At 42.3% G+C, this 11,636-nt stretch overlaps 1 protein-coding gene across 1 annotated transcript in view; it reads right to left on the bottom strand.

The window, feature by feature from the left end:
• Positions 1-3,364: 3,364 nt before the first annotated feature.
• Positions 3,365-11,636, bottom strand: part of LOC119382518 (alpha-1,3-mannosyl-glycoprotein 4-beta-N-acetylglucosaminyltransferase B) — a 145,047-nt gene continuing 136,775 nt past the window's right edge. The window contains exons 11-12 of the mRNA XM_037650234.2: positions 8,706-8,955; positions 3,365-6,071 (exon numbers count right to left, since the gene is read on the bottom strand). Of these exons, the coding sequence (XP_037506162.1) occupies positions 5,961-6,071; positions 8,706-8,955 (361 nt within the window). The 3' untranslated portion in view covers positions 3,365-5,960. The remainder of the gene's footprint in view (positions 6,072-8,705; positions 8,956-11,636) is intronic.

Here is an 11,636-nt window from a genome sequence, read left to right as displayed (position 1 = left end):
GCGAGCGACCGCGCGGGCACGTGGCGGCATTTCGCGACGGCCGCGGTAACTACGCAGCTACGATGCTCCAATCAGCCAATGGCCGCGGTTTATGGCGCGATCATTTGGGTTTATGGCATCATTTGTCAGAGCAAGTGATTTCCAGTTGACTTTGAGAACTATTTGTAAGTTCCAGGCCGCATGATGCGCTATAATGTTTGGCCTACGTGTTCTCCGGATCCTCGACTATCGATCGGCAGCGTTTTCCGACTGAACATACTGAAAAAGTGTCGCAGGGCCCCCTTTAACCCTTTCGTGACCGTGGGAAAATTGCCGACATTTTGTGTGCTTTAGTAATTATTTTTGATTATGAGTAATACGATAGATACAGTGTAATATTATATATCGACATGAAGATAATGATAGTACTTTTTAATGGTACTAATTTAAAAAATTAATATTAGAGTGTAATATGCAAGAATAGTTATGAAAAACATGATTTATTGAACATTGCATGTGGCGCTCCCAACATGAAAGAAAAAAAAAGAAAAATATGAAAAATACAAAATGTTTGCTCAACAGTTTTCTATATTAAAGGAAAGCTTGAATGATCCAGCTCAAAAACATATTAGTTACCTTTTCTTTTTGTCGGCCCAGTGAAAGCTACATTCTTCCAGCAGGTTGCACGGTTATATTTTTGCCCTCTACAAATTTTCCAGACAAAGTAATCCAATAAATATAATTATTAAGTAGAATAAATTTTCTATTGGTCCGTAGGTATTTTAGCAAATTATGCTAAACAGCAGCACAGAAAAAAAATTCGGATCCCAAAAAGTAGGACACGGCACCAAAACATCCTAACGTATGGCTTCACCACACGCAACAAAAATAGCCTAAACTTGCAAGCTTCAAAACAGTCTTCACATTTCAGTGTCTGAAACTATCGAGATAGATGGAACCATGTCTGAAAGCTATAACATGTAAAAAAAGTTTTTTTTTTTCTATGGTCGGTGTGCCACTAGGCAAAACAGGCGTTACGTCGCCAAGTTTCTTGACGCCCGGGCTTGAAACACATTTTGTATTTTCTCTGCTTCGTCAATCAGTAGGACTTGTTGTAAACGTACTTGTTTTGGGGACGCGTGGTTGTGGAAGCTCGAAAATACCCATAGTGAGCGGCAGGAAAATGAAATTCAGCATCTCTGCAGGCGTGATTATTTCACAAGAAACCAGCATAAACGCCATACACAGCAGCTCCAAATGATTGCCAATAATTTTTTAGACGTCAGCGATCATACTAGTACTCGTAATTACACGGCGCGTGCACGAATGAGTAATTAAGGAACAAAATGTGCTGTGTCCCTGACAGTACTAATAGCCCCTTCTAAAATCTCAGTATGCTTTTCTGCAAGACACTAGTGTACTGCGGCAAAAGTGGCTTAAAAAGCGTTCTGCGCGCAATAAAACAAGCATCAGGAAATTTGTGAACTACTGTCCTTTTCTATTGCGATAGCAACTATATGGACACTCTCGACGAGTTTTTGCTGTCATCTCCCGTATAAAGTCCAAATTGATAACATATCACTGTGCATAGTATGTTCTACCGCGGGTAAAAGCGCGCGAGTGCGGGCGACGAATGCGGCTGAAGCATATATCAAACGAGCCAGCCCATCTCCGTCGTTCGGAGGGCGCATGCGATAACACCACTCCGCTCGAAAGGGGGGCGGGTGTCGCTCGAGCAGCAACTTTGAACTTTGATTCTAAGGGCGCGGTCGCGATCGCTGGCGCGCGCTATCTCGGCAGCCATCAGCGGGCGGCTCGTATACCCTTCTACGTGCTGCGCTCTCAATGCGAAGACACTGTGCAGAAAGAGCATCTTTCCCTGGAGCGGCCGTATTCTCTTACACCAACGTTTTGTAGAGTTACGCGAGATCGGATACAAAAGAGTTTGCTGCCAGCCTCACTTCGTATAACATTACAATTTGTTGCTATCGCATTCATTGCTTCGCCCTTGCGGTGAAACTGACTTTTTTCTTTTCTTTCGCGGGGGGGGTGGGGGGGGTTAGGGTTAGGGTCTGCGCGTCTGTATTGGATGACGATGCCCACACTGCAGATGACCAACGCGGCCTCCATTTCTCGCTCAAATTTGCGCAACTGAGAAAATTTTAAGCTGGTCGGGCATTTTGGCGCAGCGTGGCGCAATTTTAACAAATTTCAGTTTTGGCTCAGCTTGGCGCAAAAATAAGGAATTGTATCAAATTGGCGCAATTGTTGCATCCCTGAACAACATTTCCGAGAAGGCCTCGCTTCCGGGTCATCTGCCATTTTCGCGAACGAACCAAGTAAACCGCTAGCTTTGAGTCGCTGTTAAAAATCGCCGCCGCTCGAGAGGAAAGCTAACTACGCAGGAAACGATACATTGGTGCTTACAGAATGGGCTAGATGGTGCAATTAGTTACTAGGAGCACCCGTATTTTTAAATTATCACTCGGCGCGTTCGAGTCGCCAGTGTGGGAGCTAGCACCTCATGAAGTTATGTGCCTCTTTTAACAGCAGCCCAGCAAAAGCAACTTTACAAGAATAAAATAACTGACACTGACACTACAGATTCTCTTCTTTAGTTTCCTTTTTTTTTTTACATAAAGCAGATGATGTGTCTATATCAGGGGGGGGGGGGCTTTCCCATATCCCATATATGGGGGCTATTTCTGAAGGGGATTTGGCGTCTCGATTAGAGAACTATATCGATGCCAATCTCCAGAATACCTAAATTCGGGACTCCGATTCTGAAATATAGAATTTTTGTTCCATGGTTATGTTCTAACAAATGGTGACCGCAAACAGCGCTTCATAAAAAAAAATGCTTCAGACCAGTCACTTCTGTGTAGCTTACCCAAACGAAGTGTTATTAATCGCAATATTCGAGAAAGTAATGCAGGTACCACTCAGCAAAGTCTGAGAACATTTTTCTTGTGAAGCACGAAATGACTGCTAAAGTTTTAAATGCGCTCGCATAACCACGCCGTCGGCGTTCCCCGCCAAGTTCATTTCTGGTGCGCACGGGCAGCTGTCCAGTGCGGGTTGAAAGCACATGGATTAATTAAGGAAATAAAATCATATAGGACGAAGACAGTCAGTGTGGGGCGCGTGTTTGCGACTCCTGGTCTATATATCAATGTTTATTTGCATTATTACTTCGCATTATGTTATAACAGACAATGCCACACCAATTAGGCCAACCCACCATCTTCTTAAATTCCTTCAGCTCATTTGGTCTTCTTTGGTTCCAGGTGCATTGGTGAAAAAGTTACTAGAAGAGAAACACTTCAGTAAGAATGGAGGGTGAGCCACATGGCAAGTTTGCAGCCATGTCTAGAAGGAAATGTAATGCAACAGTAAAAAAATACTTTATTGTTTCAAAAACAAGCACAAATTTCGAACACAGCTGATACAGCTAAACTTAGGGCTCTGAAGAGGAGACAATAGCTACTCACGTTGTACCTCCTTATAATGAAGAAAGTTTAGAAAGATTAAAGAAAAATGTTTTGAAAAAATAATTTAAAGGATATATCATTAGAAGTAACAGCTATGCCCATTTATGTAATTAACTTAATTAGATTAATTTCCATAAAAACTCACAAGGCTGAAGAGAAAATAATGAAAGATGATAAATTAAGAAAAACAGTAAACTGATACTGTTTTACAGTGAGGCATGAGGGAGTTTTTCTCAGCCTCTAAAAAATTTTCAACAATATGCAAGCTACTGACTCCCACCTAAAAAAAGATGGTATCTATACAGCTACAATTACTAAGGCATTGTTTCATGATATGATCTACACAATAACATTGCATTTAACAAAAGAATGCAGGAAGCAGGCACATGTTTCTCATACCCAAAAAGTGGACAAACAAATCCATGAAAATTTGTTACAACACTGACATTCACACAAATGCATAATCAATAAGGATTATGCAATACATGCTCAAGCACTAATAAATGTGTACTTCTATGCAATTCGGGCCCCATGCCAATCATTACTTCAATTCCACGTTGCATATTAACTGTAACATGCCGACTTCAGTGAGGTCAGTTTGCAATACAGGCAGTACGTGTGGGGCTGTATGTGAGCTGGCATTGCAGCAAGGTATAACTAATTCCTTTGCAGTGAGTGTGACAAGAAGCACACTTGCTACTGAACAGCCATAATCACACTGGATCCTGTATTTTTAATTCAGTGAGGATGTGGAATTATCAATAAAATATAGCACGATGAAAAAACCTATAATTTACTTCACTGTACCTGATATTTCACTTAAGTATTTGTTTTCCCTTAGGCAACATATACTCAGCATTCGCAATGAACAGATTAGAGTGATAAATGGCTGCCATAGTCAATTTAACACTGATTTGTTAGTCCACTGTTCCATTATAAGTACGGCACTCTAATTTCGTGGTTATGAAATTCTTGACTGTATAGCTTAAACACCTGCTGTATGCTAAATGTGAGTGCTTCCACGAACACAGTCGAGCTAGCCTAAGGCAGCTTTTACCTCTGAAAACCATCGAGATTTTGCTGGAAAAACAAAGTTTGAACCAGTTTCTCATAACCGGGTTGAACTGCAATTTGCAAGTTAGTGCTCATGTCTCGTATGAGCGCAGGTTAGGTCATATGCATGCTAATAACGTAAGCTAGCAAGCCTTAGTAAAGAGTTCAGTGCTTTGTTTACAAACACAAGCACAAAGCTGCCTAGTATACAAGTGTAAACAGTGTTCATAAAAAGTTGGCAACGGCCCTCTCAATGTCAATTCCAGACAGTGTAGAATAGACACTAACCCTGCTTACGTGCATTGGAACACAAAAGCAAATGTAGTCCATGAAAGCGTGCTTATATTACAAATCACTTGCAGCAACTACGTAAAGCCACGTAAATCACATGCACAATCTAAGCTTTATAAAATTTTCACAGACATATGTAATGAATATCACGGGATGTTTGCATGTCTGTTGCTATGAAGTGTGCTGTGACACCCAAATATAAGTAGCACATTGCCAGTTGAAGTTTCTCTCGTAGGTGAACTTCCATAAGCTCTGTGTGCCAAGAATAAAACTAACGAAGTAGTACAGACTGCAATACAGACATAATTCAGAACAAAAACAATTTGAATGTTTTCCCTGCATCTGACTCTATAGTTTGTGCTCAATGTTAAAATGTCACATCTCCTTTTCTACATAACTATGCAATAGAATCGTGGTATTTTATTCACCTACGAGTAGTAATTCAAAGAAACTGTTCAGAGATACAATAAGTAAATGGCATAACTTAACATACACATACTACCTAATAATTAATTTAATAATAACATTTAATAAAGTTTTGTATCAAAGCCATTCGTTATTTACAGTTGGCTTAATAAGTGCCACGCTACCCTATTAAGGCAACTTGAGGGTTGAAAAAAATACTATGATTGAATAGCAAAGTCATACTAGGGCTATGCACTAATCTTTATCAAAACCTATGCTGCCATTCATTACTCCTGTGGTTATCATGAGGCTTATATCCAAACACGCCTAATTTAAAATTAGATTAACAATGTGTTCATAGTTTAGTGAAACAATGAATAAAATTGCACATAAACTAAAAGACTTCATACTGCAACAACCATCTATCACACTTCGTAGTGAATTACTGTCTCAAGCTGACTTACTCGAAACACTCCGAAAACTAATAATTGTCCGTGGTGAAGCTCTGCCGACGTTCCACAGGCACTGTATATAGTTCCAGCACTTCCAAACAAAACAATTTGAAAGACGCACAGTTCACCTGAAGTTGCAAGGCATTTCGAAATGTGAACAGCATTCACAAGCACGACTGTGTCATGGCGACGCTTGGGAATCACATAGTTGCAGTTCAGCGTGGCATGTGAATGTCGTAGAAAATTATTGCACTGTCCTGAGGTAACGGCTCTTGAAGGCAGAAGCTGATCATGGAGTGTTTTTTGCACCAAACATTCTTTTTGCTGAAGCTGTCTCCCACTGAACTTTCATAGAAGTTGGGTTTGCTTGAGAACTGGAGTTAACTGGCTTGATCCATATCTGCATCAGATGGAAGAAAAAGAAATCTGTCTGCATTAATACACAATACTGCAACAGTGATTTGAAGCACATCCTCAAGCTGCTTTAGAATTTAGCTCATACTTTTATTCCTGGTAACAGCTAGCTCATGATCACCTTTAATGCAGCCAAAGGAAGTGATGCCTGCATATGTATACAGTATAGTCGAATACCCAAGAAAACCAATGAACTGAACGTACTTTGAACTGTGGGAACACATAGCCTCTATTTGTTCATGACAAAGTTTTCTTACACTGCCTTTACTGCGATTTACTCTCATGCTGGCACCCACATTTTCTCAATGGTCACATTTTACACAAAAAATTTTACAGTATCTGTTACAAAGAACTGCATGTTACCTTTGTGCATTATGCATTGCATAACTTTTGTCGGCACAGACTACAAGAATTCCAAAGAGTTTGTCCAGAAAAGACTATACATATAGTGGTTTTCAAGATCCCTGTAAGGTTCAAAATTGTATGCCAAGATAGTTATCTGCCATCACGCCGTCTTCTATTTGGGTAATATTCCTGATCTACCCACATTAAGTGGTCTACTATAGCATAAGTATATGATGACAACTTAAAGACTGCCTGCAAATTGAATGCAGAGTAGTCCTTCGGTATAGATGTTAGGAAAAAAGCTCAATATTTCTCAGTATGGTGTGCCATTTGATCCATGAAATCTATAAACAAAGTTCCATGAACTAAATGTTCTGTAGAACTCTGACGAGCTTACATGCATTTCATATACCCAGGAGTACTGGAAGTAAGCTGTTAGCCACAATCTAGCTGCCTGTGAAAACACTCCATCAAACCACTGGTTTTTGCAGGTCAATGTTCATCCCATGCCACACATAATGTTCAGTGATGAGTTTTTGGGATGCTTTGATAGTACCAAGATGGGAGAAAGACTGAAGCTGTTCAAATATCCATTGGCAAAGTGAGAATTGTACAAAAGGCCTCTGTGGGCCAATTGACTAGTGACATGTTATGGCTACAGTAGCGCTGGGCTGGGGGAGCTTTAAAGAAGTCACGAATTACCCCTCTGCAGGGTGCCCACCCTGTCCCACGACTCGTGGGACTGCCCTGTGTTGAGGGCTATTGTCTGGCGTCCCTCAAGAGATACGAAAATCTCCAAAAGTACCATGCATTTCACACTTTATTATTATTGTTTGGCAACCCCTCGAGTTCAGTTGCATATGGTCAGCATGTTTGTGGATGTGCTGGCTGCACGCCAATGACTCCTTTAATAGTAAAGGAGGCATTGTTTGAGCACTTCAAGCTTAAAAAAAAAACGGCGCAAAAGGAACAAGGATGACACAAAAACACAGGACTGGCACTCTCGTGTCGTCCTTGTTTCTTTCGAGTTCTGGTTTTTCTTCTGAAGTATGAACCAACTTGCCCAACAAATCGTTTCATTTCTGAAAACATCAGCTAGCTGCGCAGTTTCCAGCAGCGACAAATGCTTCTGGCACGAGCTATAGAAATACGACTTCAAGAACGTAAAACCAGCGGTGTGGAGTACTTCCCAGGCTCTTAATCAGCGATGTGTGGAAACTGAGCCACGACTTCAAAGCGACTACACTTTGTGTCGCCAAATTTTTATGTTTTTATTAATAACTTTGTTTCATGTCAGAGCATATTACAGTGATGTGTAAAACTGTTTTGTCTACTCAGATATATACTTGAACTTCAACTTGTATCAGTTTCCTTATTTCCCTATGTCAGAGATGATGAAATACTGCAAGAAAACATTTGTTGCCAAGTTAGAAAATTAATTATTATACATTTAATTTCACATCATGCCACGTGAAATCCCCCCTGGTGCTATTCTGGTGCTATTCTATGCTACTGCTATGCAATATTATGCCTATTAACATGACTCCTTGCCTGAGACGATGCCTGTAAGGGTATTTTGTTTGCAAAGTAAGCTTCAAGCATTGCGATGGCTCTGTAACAGAACACTTGGCTGCCACACAAAATGCCTGGGTTTGATTCTGGCTGGAAGCCTAATTTTTATTCTTTGCATTTATCAGGATTTTCCACTCACGGTCAATGCTACTGACGCCGACACCAATATACAGCAGTTTCTACAACACCAGCTCTTCTAACATCATCACATTAAAAAATCCTGGCAGTCAGCAGTTCAACGATAGAGAATGACCGCCGCCGTAGCTCAATTGGCAGAGCATCGGGTGCGATATCCCACGGTTGCAGGTCCGGTCCCTGCCGGCGGCAAGTTGTCTTTTCGTCCACTTTATTTTCTTCACATCTGTATCACAATTACTACGATACACTTAAAACAGTACCATTAACGTCCCCAATACCTTCCTTGGATTCATTATCTGCTGGTTTTCATCAAGGTTATATCGCAGAACATGTAACAAACAAAAAGAAATAAAAAAAGAATTGAATCACCATATTCTCAAGAAACCAACAGAGCTTCCTGCATAGCTCCATGCCACTTTTCAACTGGCTGCCTACTTTACCATTTGTGAAATGAGTAATTAGAATGAACGTTTGTGTCCTTTTCGCTCGCTTGGCTTGTGCTACTACTTTTGCATATGCAGATCCCGATGTAAATGCAAATAAAGGCACGCTGAATCTCGCATACCTCGCTTAGAATGGCCCAATGACTTGAGTCGTACTGAATATTCAGTCGCAGGGTTCGCACACAGCCTATCTCAGGTGGCAGCTTTCCTTCAGCAATCCCTGTGCTGGCTTTGAACTTTCCAACTACATAGAATCCATCAAGTGTCCTCGTAAGTGGCAGGATCACTGGCTCGTAGTCAAGCTGCACTTCGACTGTTGTGTTGTAGAACTTGTCGTCCGGATGCTCTTGGTTTCCACTACGGAACAGAAACCTGACAGATAAAAAGGCAAAGTAGTGAAATTTATGAGTTCTTCAAAATGAGAGTAAGTGTAATGCAGGTGTAATGCACATTTTTATGCCCTGCGTGGGCAAGGAAAAAAGAAGGGGAATTCCTCAAGGGGCTGGTTTCCTTGTTAGAGACAGCCATTTGTAAGTTGGAGAATGACACACATGCACCAAGAGGGATGCCATAACGGAGGACTTAATTTTTGACAGCTTTAATTATATGACATGCACCTAAAGCATGATACATAGCACCACTCTGTATAAATGAACTTCACCTGTGTTATCTAGGAAACGAATCTGTCACATCATGATCTAAGTAGAATGCTACAGCCATTAAGCCATCCAGCCAGTTTTATGTAAATGTGTGTATTATGATAGATCGCATGTTTAGCACAGTTCGCAACAATGAAGACAAATAAAAACAGAAGGAACATGGCCGAGCACTTGATGTTGCCGGGAGTGTTTTGAAAATGGCGTGAACTAAAAATAAGCACGCTTATCGAGTTTGTCTTGTTGTCAGTCAGGGAGGCAACGCAGGAATTTATAACCTGCATGTTTACGCTTCCCGGAGTGCTCAGCAAGAGCGCTATACTGATCTTCCAGGTTCTGCACGTTGTTCTTGTGTGGGCAGATTCTGTTATAGACCGTTTTCACGAAGAGGAGGAGCGTAGCCTCGAACCGGTTCATTTTCACCGCTCTCCCCCTCTCCACCGCGTGTCCGACCGTCCGGTCACTGCCGCTGGTGTGTGCGGATTCACGCGTTTTGCATTGCGTGGCGCGTGAGAGGTCAGTGTGTTTCTATTTTTCGACGTGCTAAAGCAATTGTGTTGCCGAAAATCGAAATGTTGGACGATAACAGGTCGACACGTCACCACTGCGCTGTGTTTGACTGCGACAACAGCTGTCGGAAGCGTAAACGACTGGCAGGCTAGGGATGCGAAGTGCACCGTGGCTTTCAATGACTTCGCTTCTTGTATGTCGCACGCCTTCTCCAACAAAGAGTATATTATATGTGATGTCTGCACTTATGGCTATTTCTTCAAGCCATCACACCAGCTTGTGATTGTGCTTGTGTGTTGGTACACTTTATCATCTGCACGAAAGAGAACCAATGTCAAAGCTGACGATTAATACACAAAATGTTTGGACAAGAGTTGTTCTCTCATAACATCAACATCTCTGATTGCTATGCTACAGCGCATGATTTACAATGCCTGCGGCTAGAAAATGTTCCATCTTAGTGCGTGCAATTCCGAGATTATCGAATTAGCACTTTCCAATCGACATGACAGAAAGGTCCGCATGACATGTGTTTTTTGCGCAGATACGCACCCTCTAACATTTCGTCGAGAAGCCCGTCCTTTCTTGACTTGTCACTTTGGTGACACTAACTGGGGGTAGCGTTATGACAACCGTACTTTTTTTCTTTTTCCTTCTTTCCGCGCGGCAGCCCCGGTGTCGTGAATAATCGACCCTAGTTCGTTTAAGCCAGGTCGTTAACTGAACACGTGCGCTCGTCGTAATGCTTCTCGAATACTCGCAAAAAGAACAAAAAAAAACAGAAAATGATGTTACTAAAACGGGGCGCCATTTCGTCGTATCGCTAGTGGCGGCTGCTCGCGCCGAAGCGAACTTATGCCGTGCGTCCAGATGTACAAGAGGCTTATTTTAATTTTATCGCCGTGTTGTTTCATCGCCGAATTTTGAGCTCACCCATCGTACATCTGTTTCTTATCCTGCGCAACGATCAGAGGCCACGAACTTTTAACTACGACGACGACCAGAATCAACACAGGCATCGGTGTTTGTGCTCCCTTCGTTCAATGAACTTGTATTGCAACGTGCCAAGCGGAACCAAATGGTCTGTTAGGGATTAGAGTTACGTTGAACTTGAATACCACGGCAAAGAAACCCTAGGGTCACCATAAACACTAGCGCACGCACCTAGCGTGCAGCGAGACAATAGCCTACGTGTTCGCTCGTCTCCATTTACGTTTCACCGACTACTTCGAGAGTTGTCCTAGAAGTTAACGCTATTTTATAGTGCGTATTCCAAGAACCCCACAAGGCTAGCTATAACAAAACGTACAACGCAATTACCAATTTACACGTACTGCTTTACACAACTTTTACACAACGGCATTGGCATTCTACTCATCGTCGGCGCTGCTGCGGGAACGTTTCGGCCGCCGCTGCTTGCTGTTTCAGCCCCGTTTTGAAGCTGACAGCTTAGCCATTACTTACTAGCGCCTTTACACTCACGAAGCGTTGCTGTGTTTTGCCCGTGTACCGCGAAGAACAGCAATACCGTGTGAACTGAGCGTATACGCTGCATACACCGCCGCGGAACCCCACACACCGGAAGGGCCGCGAAACATCGCAGACGCTAGACGGCGCTGCGGCTGTGGAGAGCTTTAAAAATGGCAGCCTCCTTGTGAAATTGGTGTATAGAAGCTCTTGTTTGCATCAATGTAAGTGGCAGGGCACTCCAAGCAACGACCCCCTGCCATTTCTCCCTGAACGGCAGTCATTCGGCTGCGGCCCCAAATAAGTGAGCATTGACAGTGGATTGTGCACTATCTTGATGCCTTCTTCCGCAAGCACACTCAGAACGCGGCCGCTAATTCTGAGAACTTATGAAAAAGTGATGCGCCAGATTGACATGGC

Source organism: Rhipicephalus sanguineus, chromosome 2 (genome assembly GCF_013339695.2).
Source record: "Rhipicephalus sanguineus isolate Rsan-2018 chromosome 2, BIME_Rsan_1.4, whole genome shotgun sequence".
Taxonomy (NCBI): Eukaryota; Metazoa; Arthropoda; class Arachnida; order Ixodida; family Ixodidae; genus Rhipicephalus; species Rhipicephalus sanguineus.
This window is presented reverse-complemented; position numbering and strand designations above follow the sequence as displayed.